The 20,204-nt window shown below is 40.1% G+C and overlaps 1 protein-coding gene across 1 annotated transcript; it reads left to right on the top strand.

Annotated features, from left to right (window-relative positions):
• The first annotated feature begins 7,607 nt into the window (after positions 1-7,607).
• On the top strand, positions 7,608-13,839 carry LOC113145320 (sodium- and chloride-dependent GABA transporter 1-like). Its single transcript, XM_026331900.1, has 14 exons — positions 7,608-8,057; positions 8,238-8,369; positions 8,588-8,688; positions 8,832-8,941; positions 9,096-9,228; positions 9,988-10,122; positions 10,221-10,324; positions 10,970-11,094; positions 11,266-11,378; positions 12,017-12,148; positions 12,377-12,479; positions 12,764-12,864; positions 13,028-13,195; positions 13,271-13,839. Exons 1-14 carry the CDS (start codon positions 7,826-7,828, stop codon positions 13,727-13,729), a joined length of 2,148 nt encoding a protein of 715 aa, XP_026187685.1. The 5' UTR covers positions 7,608-7,825; the 3' UTR covers positions 13,730-13,839.
• The last annotated feature ends 6,365 nt before the right edge of the window (positions 13,840-20,204 follow it).

Genomic DNA, 20,204 nt, shown 5'->3' with positions numbered 1-20,204 from the left:
CAATTTAGGTTACCTGCATATTTTAAAATGCAACTGCACATTATGTTTTAGCTGAGTGATTTGAAGAAGAAAGGCTTCATCTGAGCATGTCCAAATGTACACATACAGTGGGTATGGAAAGTATTCAGACCCCTTTAAATTTTTCACTCTTTGTGTCATTGCAGCCATTTGCCAAAATCAAAAAACTTCATTTTATTTCTCATTAATGTACACTCAGCACCCCATCTTGACAGAAAAAAACAGAAATGTAGAAATTTTTGCAAATTTATTAAAAAATAAAAACTGAAATATCACATGGTCATAAGTATTCAGACCCTTTGCAGTGACACTCATATTTAACTCACATGCTGTCCATTTCTTCTGATCCTCCTTGAGATGGTTCTGCTCCTTCATTGGAGTCCAGCTGTGTTTGATTAAACTGATTGGACTTGATTAGGAAAGGCACACACCTGTCTATATAAGACCTTACAGCTCACAGTGCATGTCAGAGCAAATGAGAATCATGAGGTCAAAGGAACTGCCCAAGGAGCTCAGAGACAGAATTGTGGCAAGGCACAGATCTGGCCAAGGTTACAAAAGAATTTCTGCAGCACTCAAGGTTCCTAAGAGCACAGTGGCCTCCATAATCCTCAAATGGAAAAAGTTTGGGACGACCAGAACTCTTCCTAGACCTGGCCGTCCAGCCAAACTGAGCAATCGAGGGAGAAGAGCCTTGGTGAGAGGTAAAGAAGAACCCAAAGATCACTGTGGCTGAGCTCCAGAGATGCAGTAGGGAGATGGGAGAAAGTTCCACAAAGTCAACTATCACTGCAGCCCTGCACCAGTCTGGGCTTTATGGCAGAGGGGCCCGATGGAAGCCTCTCCTCAGTGCAAGACACATGAAAGCCTGCATAGAGTTTGCCAAAAAACACATGAAGGACTCCCAGACTATGAGAAATAAGATTCTCTGGTCTGATGAGACCAAGATTGAACTTTTTGGCGTTAATTCTAAGCGGTATGTGTGGAGAAAACCAGGCACTGCTCATCACCTGCCCAATACAATCCCTACAGTGAAACATGGTGGTGGGAGCATCATGTTGTGGGGGTGTTTTTCAGCTGCAGGGACAGGACGACTGGTTGCAATTGAAGGAAAGATGAATGCGGCCAAGTACAGAGATATCCTGGAAGAAAACGTCTTCCAGAGTGCTCAGGACCTCAGACTGGGCCGAAGGTTCACCTTTCAACAGGACAATGATCCTAAGCACACAGCTAAAATAACAAAGGAGTGGCTTCGAAACTACTTTGTGACCGTTCTTGACTGGCCCAGCCAGAGCCCTGACCTAAACCCAATTGAGCATCTCTGGAGAGACCTGAAAATAGCTGTCCACCAACGTTCACCATCCAACCTGACAGAACTGGAGAAGATCTGCAAGGAAGAATGGCAGAGGATCCCCAAATCCAGGTGTGAAAAACTTGTTGCATCATTCCCAAGAAGACTCATGGCTGTACTAGCTCAAAAGGGTGCTTCTACTCAATACTGAGCACAGGGTCTGAATACTTATGACCATGTGATATTTCAGTTTTTCTTTTTTAATAAATTTGCAAAAATTTCTACATTTCTGTTTTTTTCTGTCAAGATGGGGTGCTGAGTGTACATTAATGAGAAATAACATGAACTTTTTTGATTATGGCAAATGGCTGCAATGACACAAAGAGTGAAAAATTTAAAGGGGTCTGAATACTTTCCGTACCCACTGTATTTAAATTAAACACTAGAAATTTTGAATCAATGAAGTCTTGGAAACTGAGAAAATGGGAGAATCTAAACAAAAGTTATATTATCTGAGAGTCAGGGTTTAAGTTTGTGAGTTAATTCATGAGTGATCACTTCCTTCATGTGTTAATGTCATGAAAAGTTAATGTGATCTGGTTTGTTCATTTTTACATATTAAACTAAAACCCAGTATCAGTTCAACATTGTTGTATTTCAACAAGCATTTTAGTTTCTAACCAGGAATCATATTGTAACAGTCCTTGTAATTGTGTTAAATTATTTTCTCATTTTGAGAATCAATCAATAAAGGTTATCTTTGTGAATTAGTCTGTCAACAGCTGAACCAATGTGTACATAACCTTTTTAATATTGATAATACTGTTTATAACCGCTGTTTAAGCTGCTATTGCTACAATACGATAGCTGCATGGTTCTAGGGTAACTCATTTCAAAGGTGCTTTTAATTTCTGACATACATTTGTATGTTGCCATATTTTTCTGTATACGCTAAATGTGCTTTTTAACCCTCAGAAGCCTAATCTGCACATTTAATGGACTTTTTGTAGAAGTTAATTAACCGTTTTCAATGATAGCAGCACAGCAATCCCAGTAGAGAGCCATATAAGGAGGGAGAGACGGAGACCGATTATTCTGTTGCCTAGCAACACATGTACAAAATTTGAAGCAATTTAGTGCCCCCATACTGGCTATCATGGAGGTCATATGTTTACTAAAGCCACGCCGTGTGCTGGCTGTCACACTGGGCTGTCTGAAGATCAACACGAGTACCTGTCCCCATCCTGCTGCATGCACATTGATATGTTGATGCCAAACATGTGAAAGCCGCAAACAGGCTCAGTGTCTCTTCACTCAGGGCTGTCTAGTTCCATGGATTTGTGAAAACAGCATTTCTTTTGAATGAGTGGCAAATGCTACATCAGAATTCTAACAGAGAAAAAAAAAAAAACCTCTTTCGCAGCAGTGGGATTTAACTTCTTTGCATAGTTGATCCCTTCAGGAAGGTAAAATGAAAAAAAATCACCAAGGAGAGAAACACAGCTTGCTTCACAAATTTGTTAGATGATTCACTCAATAGTCCTGAAATATCACTAGGCAGACCACTTCACTGATTTCTACATCCCACAACACTTCACTACGCATGTAAATAATATCTGGCAAAAGCTGTATCAAAAAGTGTCCTCTCAGCTTGTTCTGCCTGTTTGTAGATTGTGTGTGCATGTGTGTGTGTGTGTGTGTGTGTGTGTGTGTGTGTGTGTGTGTGTGTGTGTGAGAGAGAGGGAGAAAGAGAGCGTGAGAGAGAGAGAGAGAAAATGAAAAAGAAAAGGAGGCGTTCAGAGAGACACAGGGAGGGAGAAAGAGAGAGGCGAGACAGAGCTACTGAGGCACTCACTTCACAGCAATTTAGGTCATGCTAAACAAATGCTACACTGAAGAAGCACAGACAAATAAGAACATAAAACCTTCAGGTGATTTCAGCATCTTCAGAAGGGTATACACTGCTGAGATCACAATGCAGTGGCTTAAAATACATAAAGTAGATGGCGTGGTGAATACATGCAGTCTCAGGTGTCCCTGTGCAGCATATGCAGGGTGTGAGCTAAATTTCATCAATCATCCCTGGGAGAGAAGCCCAAATTATATTTAAGTTTAACTCAGTGAGCAGTTATGCATTTATCCATTACTTACCCAATAACAATTATGCCAGATTCTCTTTCATCAAGATGCAAGTGGTACACCGCAGCCGTATTGTACTCTACAATCACTCAGTGCTTACAAGTCAAGAAAAATGTACAGCAGCAATCACGGCTAAAGGCTGATGAAAACAAAAAGCAACAGAAATGAGGCCGCCCATCAAGGCTTCTGACAGTATAACTCTTTGTGGGATTACCTAATAAGACATATTTATACTTGAAATACCGTGCTGAAGACAACCTTCCTGTAACAATAAGCATTTTTGTAAATATTTAGTGTTGATTTCTTTTTCTAGCATTGTATTTGCCTGATATGACCTCTTTATGAAACAAAAAAACTCGGGAAAAAGAACTGAAGCAGTGTTTATTTTCAATGCATCACAAGCTATATTAAATCATCTGACATAAACATGGTTTTTATGCAGCGTATTCATATTGTTCTCAGCATAGATGAGTCAAATCCACCGTCTGCCTGTTTATTTTCTTCTTTTTTGACCTGAGTGAATCTACTTTATCCATATCTATTAGCTACTGTACAAATGTTGACAGTGTGTTAGGGTCCACTGTGTAATAGGTACAATCACCATTGTAGATGGTCACCAATAACCAGACTGACTTGAATATTTACAATAAAAATAAAATGGGATATGTACACAATTTCAACAGAAGGAGAAAAACAAGTCTGTGACAATATGAATAAAATATGTGAATTGCTTATGATTAACATACTAATGACTAATCACCATGCTAATCAGTTCATTTTGTGGCCTCAAATTGCAGACTGGTGCTGAGAAAAATGACTCCATGGAAATGCAACTGAAAACTGAGAAAATGCTCAGAGATTACCAAGCTGTTAAAACTATCAGTTGAAGATGGGTCATAAGAAAGTTACTGACCTCAGGAGAGATAATGGAACATAGTCATCATTCTCAGGAGGATATCTCAGCACTGCCTGAGGTGTTTTTTTTAATTATTTTTAATTTACAAAAAAAAATGTGTGAAATGCTCTGATGTTTTTAGTTCAGTATGCATTCAAATACACAAAAGTTGAATTTTTGTTTTTAAGTAAGGCCAACGACTCCATCTTTAGGTCCCTGTTGTTTCAAAAATTAAATTTCTCAACATATTTTGAACATAACACATTACCTGAAGAAATATATGCTTTGGAGTGAGTTTAAAACTACCACAGCAATAGAGAATGTGTTAAGTGCATTGCACCTTTGCCGCATTACTATGATTTTAGACCCAATGTGCCAGTAAAGAGGGACAAGTCAACCCTCAATCACAGTCAAATACTAAAAGATAAAAGTCATTACAGGAGAGGACGAGTAATCCCAGCCTAATGGAGCATGTACATAATTCACAAGAAGCCAAACACAAGCATCCAAGTGAAATTAAGGGACTGCTGGTGAAAAGGGCACTGAGCTGAGTCAAAGCAGTGCCGCAGGATGTGGAGGTCACCAGCCTGTGGGACATGCCTGTGGGACATGCCTGTGCGCTCCATCAGCAGGTGTATAAATATGTGTCATGTTTCACACTCCATGTCCACAGGGACCCCCCCCATACCCAGATGGGATTTTAAATGCTGCATTTTATGTGGTATCATTTAGTAGGTTAGTTCACCCCTCATTGCTTTGCCATCTGGTGCCCTCTCAGCCTGTGCTGGGAACATTCACACTAGAGTCTAAATGCTCCTGATCTCCCTGCCAGAGCATTTCCAGCAGTTTACTCCTCAGTCAGCGTGGATTCCCTCCACACCAGCTCTACTTTTTTTCTGTTTCTAAGTAGGAAAACGAAGGAAGCGCAACCAAACACACCGACTGGACAATGAAAACAAATTTACAAGCATGGAGATAAACAAAAAAACCTTTAAATGTAGTGAAGTTAGTGAAACGACAGACATGTAGGAGCCAAATGTGACATCACTGTTCACGCAAGAAAAAACAGATGAGCTGATGAAAGAACTTGTGCTAAATATTTAAGGAAATCAAACGAGAGTGGCCGATTTAAACCAGTGGTGAAGCACTTACCGATGCACCCAAAATTGACGCACTGCTCCTTAAACTAATTTTGTATGTCACTTTCCGGATGGTTTCTTTAGAAAAACAAAAAAAAAATAAAAATCCGCGACCGGATCCAATCTTCGCTGATTTTCTGCCCGTGTGATTTATTTTTCTCATATCCCGCGTTTTCCCCAAACTTTAAACATGTTTTTCTTTTTTTCTTTTGAATAAATTGTGAATAAGTCCACGACTTTATTCTTCTCATATCATCCCCTCATTTGTGGAAGGCGTCGGGCTTTGGACGATTACAGGCAGAGTTAGACAACCAGACAATGTTCCCTCCCTTTATTGACGGGCTCCCTTTATCACAATTTGCCAGCTTTGCAGACAGCCGCGTACTGGCCTCACCTTCCAATATACGCGTTTGGACCTGATAATACTGCTTGTATTACCCTCCATATGTTTCTATTTTGTACCTCGACAATGCATTACATTACTGGAGGTGAAGGGGGGGTGTTTTTCTTTTCTTTTTTTTTTTGGGGGGGGGGGCATATTTTGTGTTGCTGGATGCAAAGATAAGCACAATTTTAATCACTTGAAGTGTTTGGCAGAAAAACTGAATCTAAGAGTTTAAAAAACATTTGATCAATATTCACCACTTTAAAATGGAAACTGTTATTTTCTGTCAGTTTCTACCGGTTACAAAACTTGCTTGACCGTGGCAAAAATCTGATTATTGGTATGTATTAGAAAAGGCGAGGGAGGGCGAGTAAGAGTAAAACAATTTGAAATATTATAAAAACAAACACGCTGTAAGTGCGATGTCAGTGCAGCCTGTAGATGAGGATGAGGATGAGGAGGGGGTGGGGGGTACGACTTTGAGATGACATTGAGTCTGTGTAGATGGGAGTTGAGTCTCTGGTTGTTGATGTTAGACAGTCGCACAAGGCGAAGCGGCTGCTGCCCGTGTTGATTCAGCCTCCTCCTCTTCCTCTTCCTCCTCCTCTTCTCCCTCCTGGTCTTCAGCACTGTTCCCCGCTGGACAGCTCCTGCTTGGACACCTCGAACGCTGTATGGTCCTTTTAAGTCTTTTAATGGAAGTAAAATCTATTTATGTTCCAAGAAATATTGGGAGTTTACAACTTCATCCGCAGGAGGAATCTACGGATACCTCGTTTCAAGGTTTGTGGCAGGCAGCGTATCCTCGGCGGAACAGACCACAGATTTATTGTGAGTAAACTGGTGCTGAATTCTTGCGTCTTGTCTGTGAGTCTGAACCCTCATACAAACGAATCTGGATCATGCGTGATTCATTTTTGGTCTTTGCAGCGATAGTGAGTATGATTAGATTGTGAATGAGGCTGTCAATGTTGCTGGGGTCAATGTAATGACTGCATGATGAGCTGTGCACCTATGCATACTATAGCCAATTAAATGCAGAATTGATTACTGTTGGATGGTGCAAATGTGGAGAGGCGTTCTCGTGGGTTTGATAATGCGTTTGGTTCTCTGTTATTGGGAAAGAATCGGGTGGCTATTTGTGCAGCCCGATGCGTAAAGCTTTTACGCATTGGACATCCCTTTGTCTCCACTATGCGCTTTGTGTTCCAGTTTATTGGAGACCTCTCTGTACCCCTGCTGCTTTCACTTCTGTATGATGACAAATGTTAAGAGAGTGCAATGTGTTGAACTGCACTTCATTGTGCTCAATTCTAATAGGATATTTGCTATTCCTACGGTGCGTCTTTCAATTGAAGTGCACGTTCTGGAGCCTGTAATTCATCTTAAAGTTTTCTCTTTCGTTGACGTTGCTGATGTCTATTTCCGATTTCCTTTTCTGGCATATCTAATTGCTGACTTTGTTTAGGCTATTGTTTTTGCTGATCTGGTCTTGGGTGCTGTTAAATTACGCGCAATCTGTCGTCTGTGTGTTAGTTATGGGAGCATGTCCAGTATGACTTTGCCAGCAATGGTTTTTGTTGAGTCTGATATTAATGGAAATTTGGTCAGTAAACCAAATGTTCATAATGTTAATGCGGGCTTTATTTTGAAGAGATGAGTATATATTTGGATATTGGTTTATTACATTTGGCGAGGACAATATGAATGTAGTGCAAAATGTGTCCAAATTTTCTTGAGTGAGTGAGTAACCACATTTTCAGCGCCTGCTGAAAAACCGACCAATTGCTCTATTCACGATTCCAGGTTAAAGGCGCCTGACGAGCCGTGTGTGCACAGGCTTCATCTCCTGACATTTGGTCCAGAGGTTAAGTGTAAAAACCGCGAAGCTGCTGTCTACGTGGACTGGTGCTGAAGTCTCCCGTCCGACTGCCAGGACCTCTGCCAAATCCAGAGACATGGCGACGAACGGCACCAAAACCGATGGACAAGTCACAGAACTGAACGAGGTGGCCACTAATAATGACAAGCCCAAGTCTCTGGACGTGAAACCCGAAAAGCAGAAAAATCAGTTGCCTGATAGAGAAACATGGGAGGGAAAATTTGATTTTCTCCTGTCGTGCGTGGGTTATGCAATTGGACTGGGAAACGTATGGAGATTCCCCTATCTCTGTGGAAAAAACGGCGGAGGTAAACATTATTTTCACAGCTAAATTTATAAGCAAACTACACGACGACAATATATCACCTACATTTGCAATCCATATTAACTGAAGTTGTGCTGTGGCGTTTAAGTAATTCTGTCAATGCAGTTTTAGTCAAAGACTGATGATTTATAATGCATAACTTGATTTACTTCTGTCCGTCCAGGAGCCTTCTTGATTCCATATTTTTTGACCCTCATATTTGCTGGGGTCCCCTTGTTTCTACTGGAATGCTCGCTTGGTCAATACACCTCAATTGGTGGGCTTGGTGTGTGGAAACTGGCTCCTATGTTTAAAGGTATACCTCAACTAAATACATTTCTAGAGAACTGTTTCATACAAGGCCTATCTATCTATAATGGATTTTTTTTCCAACAATCCCCATGGAAAACAAATATTTTTATGGCATTTGATGCTTTAACAGAAATCATTTTGGAGAATTTGTGGAGGCTACATAATAACACACATGCCTAACGATAGGTTTACAATGCTATCTAATTCATTTCTGTATGATAGGTGTGGGCCTTGCAGCAGCTGTCCTGTCCTTCTGGCTTAACATATACTACATTGTAATCATTGCTTGGGCCATATACTACCTGTACAACTCATTCACCACTGTAAGTATTATGTAGTGTACTCATATGGTCCATAAAAGCTGAAACTCTCAAAGGCTGAAGGATGTTTTATCTTTAGGTACAGTGCCTGTATGAAATTTATAATCAAGCAGGAAAATACAAACACTGTAATTTTTGTCTTTCAGGAACTTCCATGGAGCTCATGTAACAATCCATGGAACACAGAGAGATGTTATACAAACTACTCCATTGCAGACACCACCAATCTCACCAGTGCAGTGGTGGAGTTCTGGGAGTAAGATATTGACTGTTTTCTGTTGATTTCACAACAGCAGAGCTTTAAAGTGTCCTGCATGCACCCCTGTGATACATAAAAGACAGCCTCCTCTGCTGCATGTTTATTTCCCCGTCTGAATAATGGTCTTATTGTTGCTCGCTCTGACTTATAGGCGCAACGTGCATGAAATGACCAATGGCTTGGAAAAACCAGGCCAGATTCGAGTGCCACTGGCAATAACACTGGCCATCGCCTGGGTCCTTGTGTACTTCTGTATCTGGAAAGGGGTTAGCTGGACAGGGAAGGTAAGAGATTTGCCAGATTTTGATATCCAAGATGTCTTGTTATTCTGCTTCCCAATAAGGGGCAACGTGTGACAGCTATGCAATATTAATCAGTCTAATATCACCTCATCAATCATTTAGATTGCAAGATTGATTTTAAAATAAAAGAAAATACATCAAACACTCTTGTTGACTAATCCTATTCTCCCTCATGGTGGCTCCTTTAATCCCAATTCTCCTGACACAGTGTCTATACTGCGTGTGGATTCATGATAGGAGGAGCAACAAACAGCCACACGCTAGAATCTGGTTTTGTCCTTTCCCTTCACTTGGAGCAGTTTCTCTCCCTTGTGGTGCCACATTTCGAAAGTTTAGTGCATCATATGACCATGGCAAATAAAATTAGTTTTGGTTACAAAATATTTCATCCGTCTGCACATTTTTCTCACCAATTGTTTGCAGTGTCATAAATGCACAGAGACAGAGAGAGCTGATTTAAAGTGAAGCTGCAGTGATTTATTTGCTGAATATTTTTACTCTTCATCTATTTTTGTTTGTTTGTTAGTTGTTGTTTTTTTTAGTGTGTGTGTGTGTGTGTGTGTGTGTGTGTGTGTGTGCGCCTGGAAGAAGGTGAAGAAAATAAATCTAGAGCATCTTTATAGCCCTTGTGAAAATGTCTGAATATTGTATAAATTCCAAATTTACAAAGTGTCATTGCATCATAAATATCCTTAAGATGTAACAGTGTTACCCTGCTGAAAACTGACTTATATTTTATAGGTCGTTTACTTCTCAGCTACATATCCCTACTTCATGCTGTTCATTCTCTTCATTCGTGGGGTGACTCTTCCTGGAGCAAAAGAGGGAATTATGTTTTATATCACACCTGACTTTGAAAAACTCAAACAATCTGAGGTAATAATATAGTATTATATGTTTCTTGCGTATGTACTGCACGTCTGAGTGAGCAGAGCTCGGCCTCATGCAGCTAAATGCTTGTGTTCCTTTGTCAGGTATGGCTAGATGCAGCTACCCAGATCTTTTTTTCGTATGGATTGGGATTGGGGTCACTTATAGCTCTGGGCAGCTATAACCCTTTCAATAACAATGTTTACAGGTAAGACTGGTGAATAGGACATAACCTATGAGACAGAGAATGCTGTTGAATTCAGTGTAATCAGTGCAAATTGAATTAGCTGAAGATTTCAATAGATAAATTGTTGCTATTTTACTATATTTTGTGCCACTATCAAAGACCTGATTCAAGGATACTTGGTTATAGCCCTTAAAGGGGCTTATTAATGTGTGTTGCTGACATGAATAACAATCCAAGGAGAAGGTCGTTTCTTGCTGTCGGTGTGCGTGCTGGAGGAAAAAAATAAAAACAACCATCATGGCAAAGACTGAGTGTTTTCTCCAGCAGTCCCATGGTTCTGGGTCACATAAACAATCAGTTACATAAAAATAGTTGCATTTATTTTGTGTACGTGTTTCAAATTGATCTATTGTTTTATACATATAAATGATGTATGAAAAATTGATTATTTGTTATGAGTTCTTAAATCTATTTCTGTCTGACAAAAACAATAAAATGTATTTCTATTAAATATCTGTGTGATAAAAAGAAATAAATAGCAGCTACTCTGTCAGATTGTGGTCTCTCCTGTGTGGATGGTTTCAGGGAAGCTCAATACAGAAAACAAAAAAATAGAGTGAAATTAAATCTTTGACAAAGGGCCTATTTTATATTTCCTCTCCCCAGAGACTCTGTCATTGTGTGCTGTATCAACTCATGCACCAGCATGTTTGCTGGCTTTGTAATCTTCTCTATTGTTGGCTTCATGGCACATGTGACAAAGAAAGACATTGCCGATGTAGCAGCTTCAGGTAACTATGGATTTCATGTCTTCTTCTGTTATGGTTCTGCCTCTGCACAAAACAGGTGTACGGTGTTTAATACTGACTGCTAAACACAGCTTTTGTCATCATCTCTATGTGAGACTAAGAAAGCGATGAGAATACCCCTGATTAAATCTGAGTTTCCTATTTACTATCCAGGTCCTGGCTTAGCTTTTCTGGCCTACCCAGAGGCTGTAACCCAGTTGCCTGTGTCTCCTCTCTGGGCCATTCTGTTCTTCTCCATGCTGCTCATGCTGGGGATAGACAGTCAGGTACGCGGCTTGGAAATGATCTGCTCATGGGCTGACCTAAATATTTAAATACAGGTGCATATCATGCAGCTCACCCCTGCTCTCTGCATGACAAGCATGCAATTTGCTTCTTGTGGACAGATATAGCTGAGCTTTGACATAAACTGTCAAGTCTTCTTAATGCAACTTTATCACCTCCATGTGCCTGCAGGTTTCACTGTCTGTCTTTCTTTATTTTGTGTTTTTCGAATAAGGCTACAGAGAGTAGGGAAAACGTATACTGTGATTATACACTTGCTATGAGCACCAGCACTTCAATGTAGAAGACGCAGATTATAACCCTAGTCATAGGTTTACAATTCATATCCCACATCATAGCGACAGTGCTTTTGTATTTCAGAGCTATTGGCAAAATGGCCTCCAAAAAGTAGATGCTCGGTCATACAGATTATGCTAGTATGTTTTTTCATGGTCTGATGCACACTGCAATTCTTTGTCATTTGTTGGCGTCAGCCTAACCACTAAAACGAAGCTTCTCACTACATGCTAAAACAAATAAATGAATGCACATATTTTCTCAAAGAATAGAAAAATAAAGTGTGAATAATGCACATATTCACACTTATCCTTACTGCTCTTTCTATGATTCTGTCCTTCAGTTCTGCACTGTTGAAGGCTTCATCACTGCTCTGGTGGATGAGTTTCCCAGAGTTCTTAGGGGTAGACGAGAGATCTTCATCGCAGTTGTCTGTCTGGTGTCCTATGTGATTGGACTTTCAAACATCACACAGGTACAGCAGGGCAGCTCTCTCACTTCAACAGAGATTATAAATGATACAGGAGTAAACAATGGAGTAATAAAACTGAAAAATGAGCGATGTGATAGTGGAGCCAAGAGCCAGTTTAAATCTAAATTTGTTGTCTCTTTGACAACAATTGCATTACCAGAGTATGTGGGCTGTAATGCCGTATCTGTACTTAGTCTCTTTTATAACACATATTCATTTTTCTGTAACCAGGGTGGAATCTATGTGTTCAAACTGTTTGACTACTACTCTGCCAGTGGAATGTGTCTGCTGTTCTTGGTCTTCTTTGAATGCATCTCCATATCCTGGTTCTACGGTGTGTATCATCAGTGCTTCATTCAACACAGAAAAAACAGGAAAAACAAATTAACAAACTAAGTTGGTGAAATATTGTATGTGTAAAAAATTGAGGTAAAACTGAAGGATAGAAAACATCTCACCTTTCCAGGGACATTTATGCAGCTTCAAATGTTCAGTCTCAAGGTCACGACCAGTCATGCATTCCACTTCACCATCCTCATCATCATGCATGGCAGACCAGCAGTAAATTGAAATAAATTGGATATAAATATTTTGATCACAAATTAATTTGTCTCACAGGTGTGAACAAGTTTTACGACAACATCCAGGAGATGATTGGCTACAGACCTTGTGTCTGGTGGAAGCTGTGCTGGGTCGTGTTCACCCCTCTCGTTGTCGCTGTGAGTAGCCTGAACTAATACAAGAGTACATCTAAAGTCATGACATGAAAAGTGAAACAATAAATAAAGTCAATATTACCTGCCTGAAGCCATGTTGGGTTGAGACAGTACTGCCTGTAGTCAGTGGTGTCAGGATGCATAAAGCGTCTCATGTCTCCCACAGGGGGTGTTCTTGTTCAGCGCTGTACAAATGGTTCCTCTCACAATGGGAGACTATGTGTTCCCAGGCTGGGGTCAGGGAGTGGGCTGGCTCATGGCACTGTCCTCCATGGTCCTCATACCAGGATACATGATCTATATGTATCTTGGACTCAAGGGCACTTACAAGGAGGTAAGAAGTAAATCATCTCTTATTTGTTACGAGAACATTCTTCTCTGATGTAACTGTGTTTTGTTTCTCCCCCAGCGAATTCGGATAATGCTTCAGCCTCCTACTGTTGTCAAGCGACATCAGGAGAATGGACCTGAGCAGCAGGCGGAAACCAATACTGCTAACCTATCCAGCCCTGCCAATCCAGCCAGTCCAGCCAGTCCAGCCAGTCCAGCCAACCCAGCTCCTGCAAATCCTGCCAGCCCCACCAATCCAGCTCCCATCAACTCAGCCAGCCCAGTGACCCCTGCTAACCCCGCTCTTTCGCCAGCTAATCCAGCCACTGTTACTGGCCCTTTGAACCCAGCAACTAGTCCCACTACCACCATCGCCACCACCGTCACCACAGCCAGTCCAGCCAATCCCACTACCATCACTACAACTGTTAGTCCAACCAGCCCACCGCCCAACCCAGCTAGCCCAACGGAGCCGGTTAACCCCCCGAACCCAACAAGCCCGACCAGTAACCTAACCAATGCAGAGGCCAACGTGTAGACAACAAAGAAACCCTCATGGAGCGTGTAGACAAAAGAGAACATTACAAAGGACTTCCAAGATTTTAATTGATTCACCTACCTCCAGGGGCAATATCTGATCAAAAGAGATTTTCAAACCAAGTTTAATTTTTCATTTGTAAAACCAAGCCAATGATATCGATTATTGGTTTGCATTCTGAAAACATTATCAAAGACTGTTAGTGTTCACAAATACAACCATAAATCTGAATAAAAAAAAGTGTAAACTTACTGTGTAATACTGTGAGAAAAGAAAAAAAACATAGAGATATAGATTAGAGATTTGTTGAATATCTTCATGAAACAAGTAAATACCATGTGAATATAGTAGATGAAGTAGTGAACAAAATTGACATCATTGAAGAGCGCAAGGGATGGCGTCAATTTTATTGTGGATGTTTACTAAACCTCACACAGTTGTCTCTTTTCCAAACTCTGTGAGGAAAACTACAGGTCACAAGGCAAACGAGGAGCTCTGAGTAAGCACAACGCCAGTAAGAAGTTCATGTTTAGGAGCTCTGGAGTAATCCAGTATTTGTTGCAAAAGATTTTGTGTGTGAGAGAGAGACTGTTATTTTTTTCTTCCTTTTTTTCAGCAAAAAAGAGAAAACTTTTATGTGATCAAAACATTTTTAGAATTATTTTTAGGATGTTTTATACTGTATGTCTTGTGATGGAGGACCAAAATTAATAGGCAGACAAAAGCAAAAACTATGCCATTTAGTATTCAGTTGGCAAAGCACAGGGTACAAAGAAGTACAAAAAAAAAAGAGCACAGGGTTACAAAAGTATTACAAATATTGACTATCCCTTAATGCTGACAGTCAATCCTGTTTACTGTTTATGTTTTGCATGCTTTCCTCAGGAACATCAGTGAAATTTTCTGAAATGTCTCCTGACAAATGTAAAAGAAAAAAAAAGAAGAAGAAGAAGGAAGGCCTTAAGCCGATACAACAATTTCAACTAAGCCACAGTTTGCTTTGACTGGGCAGAACTACAAAATACAGCTTTGTATGCTTGCACAAAACCTGGACCAACTCCGTGTTTAAGTACAGTCATCATTTTTTTCTTTTTGTGTAACGATCAATTGATGTTTGATCAGTATGTATTGAGCAATACATATGTAGATGTATAAGTGCAGGCCAGTAAGCAAGTGGTCTGTTTCTCTTTTTGTTTATGTTGTGTTTGCTTTACTGGTGAAAAGCACAAAGCTTTAATTTCCCCAGACGTTTTGCCATGACGTGTTAGGACAATGTCAGTTTGCTTCTATGGCAGCTACTGTGAAAGGCATCTGGTTGAACAGCACATGTTTACTTTGAAAAGCAAAACAACTGAGCGAAAATGTGAAATGGCTACAGTTCATGTCCTGTGAATTTTGTATAAAGTTACTCTACCACAGTTTTCTCTGGAACTTTGTTGTAAAACTGTACTGTGTAAAACATGTAACTGTGAATGTCTGTAATACATTGGAAGTTATTGTCTAAATGTTGAAAAAATGGAGTTGCTGTTTTCTGCAATAATATTTTGATCACAGAAGCTAAAGCACATATCTTACAGAAATATACGAAATGATGATGACAATGAAGATACTGATGATTATATTAAAAATAGAAACTATGTCTAGTAAAATAATATTGTTTTGTATATTTTTAACTGTCTCACTGCCTAATGTAAAACATAATATAAACATGGTATGTATCTAAATGGTGTCACATGATAAAGCACGATTGTTATGTTATACAAACAGAAAAAGACTGAAAAATAAAGAATTATAGAAAATATAAACACTGGCATATGTCCCTTATAGCATGTGTGTTTGAAGTAGCAGCCCACGATTTCAACACTGTTATCAGGAAATTAGGTCAAACCCCAACTATCCTATCAAGAGATGTATGCTGCACTGAGTCCTTCTGCACTAATTGGCTATTGTTTCCTCTCTCGTAAACAAACCCTGTTGTCCATAGAGTATTATGGTCTATAGATACAAGAACATGTGAGCCCAGTAAAATTACAAGCATTACATATATCTATATGCAAGGTGTATAGAAGGATTCATTTCTTGTTTAGTTAGAATCAGGTCAGGTGGGACAAACTCATTCCTCTGTAGTTTTGGTGAAGATGACATCCAGTTTAACTCTACCAGGGGGGTAAAAAAGGAACTAAACACTAAAGGAAAAAAAAAAGAAAAGAAAGAAACATCAAAAGAGAATAAGAGAAAAGTGTCTGAAGCCCTTCCTTGTGGTGCAAAGAGTGTCAGAAACACGAGCTGATAGAGAGGCCTTGGCAAGCAAGAAAAACATCACCACAAAACAGCTCTCGCCCCAGGGCCTGGCGTGCCCACCCGCCCCATCTCCCCAGCGTCTTATGGCTCTGTGTGTATTTATGCGCGTGTGTGTTTTTGAGGGCTTGTGTGCCTGTATCTTCTCCCCCCACCCCACCTCTTGCAGTTGCTGCTTCCATTAGCTTCCAGTGTGATAAAAGAGACGGCACCAGCTGACACCAGCACAATGACTCGCCGTGGATAAAAGAATGAGATGTCCCCTCTAGTGGCTTGTGGCAAAGTGTGTGTGTGAGGGAGGGCAGGAGAGAGAGTGAGGTTAGGGACAGAAAGCTATGTGTTGGACTGGGGTTTGAATAAGGCCTTTAATGGCAGCTCATATAAAGTAGCCCCAGATGGATGGCTTACTATCCTCCTTTATTCCCAGCTGTGTAATTTAGCATCATTACCTATGAAAACCACCCACCGACCAAGACAACCCAAACTGATGTGTTAACATCCACAAGAGTCATAGATCATCATTTTCGGCAGGGGAGGACAGGAGGAGTAAGCTCTTGATTAGTTGGAAGCAATCTAGCAGAACACAATTAGTCTTAGGATGAGGCCAAAGATTTTCAGCAGTGGTTCATTCCAAATAATCTTCCACACAGGGTTCTGCAAAATGATTGTTTTTATTATTATTATTATTATGATTCTTTATTATCAGAGCGGATCTTGAAATAGTTGACCTATTTTTGAACTTCCCCTCTTCCATTTGTCCAACGGCCAATTCTTGCTGACATCCCAGTGTCACGCTGAATTCTGTAACCCATCGATTGTGTGACCTGATTAGAAATTTCAGCTATATTACCACCCCAGATGTTTTATCATAGTGACAGTGTATTTTCCCACTGAAAATGGTGCTTTCATTGTTTTCAGTTCTAATAAAGAAAGCTCAGAATAATTAGATCAGGTCACAAAACTTCCTGGCTGTGACAGCAGAAATTGGTGGCAATGTTCAGGTCTGCCTGTAAAGTCACTTGTCACTATTTGGTAAGTCCATTAGTTTTTTTCCTGTAGCTGACACTTTGTCACTAAGTCTGACAGGTCACAGATGGCAAGGTAGCACTCACTCCTCTGATAGCCACAAAGGTCACGCTGGCCAAGCTGGTGCTGATGCCCAAACAGCCTGAATTTTCATCCAAACAGCTGTACTTTTCTGTTTTCATTTTCATCAGAAAGTTTTTCCTTCTTTCCTTTTTTTTTTTTTTTGTCGTCTTAAATTCATTTTTTGTTTCATAATGTGGATGACATGAAGCTCTGTGATTAACTTTGATTTGGTACTGTTTGTAAATAAACCTAACCATAAACTGACATTAGGTGTGCACTGTGTGTGCAAGCAGTGACGGAATGATATAGATAGAATTGATTAATGTGATACTATTTTTTGTTATGCAGAGTCTTGGCTCGGTTCTGTGGTCAGATCTGAGCAAGGGGACATTGTTTTGGTGTTTAGTGTTTCTTGGCACTCTCTGTCACAAGCCTATTTTTAAAGTTAAAAAGTGCTTGCAGTGTGGCTGCAAGAGAGGACACTGAAGAAGCAAGCTGGTGATCCATGATGCTTTTATGAAAGGATGACAGAACGCTACAGCTTATAAACTCACACAGGCTGCAATGATTAATCCTCATAGCCCACTTAGAGCAAGAAAAACTATTTCTGCTGTGAAGATAAAAAGGCAGATAATTATGTTTATATTTTCTCATTTTTTAACCCTATAGTGCTTAAAGACTTTCTTAATCATAATGCCCTATTGGGTTTATGTTGTTGTGGGTCACTGAACCTGCATATTTTTGATGTGGATTTTGTGTGATCATTTTTGACATTTCTTTCCTCTGATGCATTTGGTTTGCCCCAGACTTCTGTCTGAGGTACACTCATGCGAGAATTCAAAGCAAATACATTAATGAATAACTAATCTTTGCAGATGCATGAATCTACATATCAATGTAATCAGAGGATGTTGTGTGCTTGGCTATTTCCAGCAGAGGGGCTGAGAGGATGTCAAGCATGCAAAGCCTCTCTGCATATATGCTAATTGGGCTCCATTTTCCAATCTGAATATGAACCTTGCTGAAATGAATGTGTTTACCAGTTCACTTTTAAGGGACCAAAGTGTCATTTTGAGCATGCACACACATTGCACTGCTGCTTTCATATCAAACATACATTTCTGCTGTGCAACTGGGAGAGATCAGAGATTAATGGGTGCACACTGGGACGTGTGAAATCGTGGATTCCCAGTGATTTTGCTGTTTGATGATATGTTCTCATGACACAGCAAATATTGCTGTTATTATAGGCAGCACAACTAAGAGGCAAGCATAGCATACAATTTCTGTACAGATGCAAATATCAGATTCTGAACCATATGCCAGAGAAGTTACCTGTCACAAATCATGAAGACTTAGCACACTTGCTGTAGGAATATCTACTGGTTTGAATGAACAAATCCCCCTCTTCTGGAAATTACACAGGGCATTACATTGCCCTTCCCCCATCCTGCCTCCTTGGCAGCTCAATAATATAGAAATCTGTACCTGTCTGTCCCAGCTGGGGTAAGCATCTCTACTGTTTTTCTTCCGTATTTCTGTATAAATAGTGGTATGAAACAGCATTTAGAAAAACTGCATTAAGAGAAATTGCAAATAAGCAACTGTGATTAAAATCAATCTCTGTAAAGAGACGTAAAGTCAAAACTAGGAAGACAATTTGAGCTAATCAAGAGATAGTCCCTCTGTTACCTTTAGTTTGCACTAGCACGTCTTGTCTTTTGTCACAACCAATAACTTCTTCCCAGTGTCCTGGAGGCTTATGGGGGAGTCATTGTAGATTACTGCCTGGGTCAAACACTGAATGCAAATCAGGCCAAGGAACAGGCAAAGTGAAAGTGAAAAAAATACTTGGGCAGATAATATCTAGAAAACAAACAGCAATTTCTTTCTTAATATATAGAATTGTGATGTATTCTAAATTGCAAGTGTGTCTGTGTATATAACAGAGGATCTTTAAGTATTCAAAAAAACAGACAATCAGACCAAATGTGTTCTAAAACTCTTTTCAGAGGTTGCTGGTTTACAGGACTGAATAACTCATGCCAAACCTCTACCATGGAGAGAAATTCTACATGCTGGGCAAGGCATGTTACTCTGCCTGGTCACGCACAGTGAGTGTGCTGGATGATCTTGTGCCCTGATGTGAAGCCAGTGGGAGGAAGGGCTAGCACTCAAGTGAAGTTACTCTAATGGTTTCCTCCTGGATTCCCTGCCCAAAGAGTTTCAGGCCTCTGCTCTACCCTGGGCCTCTTTATACTGGAGTTTAGGCTTTAGGACTTTGATAATAGCTGACAAATGAAAATCTCTGCTCACATCAAATGGAGTTATTTGTTTCCTTGCTGACGCACATACATGACAACAGAAGAAATGTGCCCTGTGCTCCACTGAATTGCACTATTCTGCAGCTAAACTCCTGGAAATTTACCCACACTGACTAAAAATGCTGCACCTTCAAGCACCTGTGTATATGTACAGCAGGAATGTGACAATTATGTGTACTTGTAAATGCATATAGCATGTCTCTGCATACAGTTGTGTTTGCATAAACTGACGCATGCATGTATGCACACTTGTGTTAATGTGAGCATGTGCACATGGATTTACTGTACATGAATGTGAACAAATACTCCTGTTAAGTTTAAAGACAGGACCAGGCAGCTGCTCCAGGCAGAGCTTTAGTAAAGACCTGCATTTAAATAAGTTCTGTCAGATTACGCCAGCACACACTTTACACTTCACTCCTCTGGATGTTGGTTTATTACTGCTGCAAACTCAAACTGAGGCAGAAGGTGAGGAGTACAGGATTAAGGAAATTTGTGACCCGGAACCATTGTAATTTTATTTCAAATGAACCTGTAAAAATAGGAAATGGATTACATTGCATATTTGTCTTATTCTGACATTAATAATAATTGTATATATCAGATGCAAGATTCATAGCTTTATTTTCTATACGTTTGTGTTCTCAAACAAATTTGATTTGATTATTTTTGGCACATTGTATGTAAATGTGACCAAGTGACCTTTGCACGTGCCTTGCATGTATTATCCCTTCTGTTGCATGACATTTTCACTCATGTAGTTA

The sequence above is a fragment of the Mastacembelus armatus genome, chromosome 7 (assembly GCF_900324485.2).
Source record: "Mastacembelus armatus chromosome 7, fMasArm1.2, whole genome shotgun sequence".
NCBI lineage: Eukaryota > Metazoa > Chordata > Actinopteri > Synbranchiformes > Mastacembelidae > Mastacembelus > Mastacembelus armatus.
The sequence above is the reverse complement of the archived record's forward strand: the minus strand, read 5'-3'. Positions and strand labels throughout refer to the sequence as shown.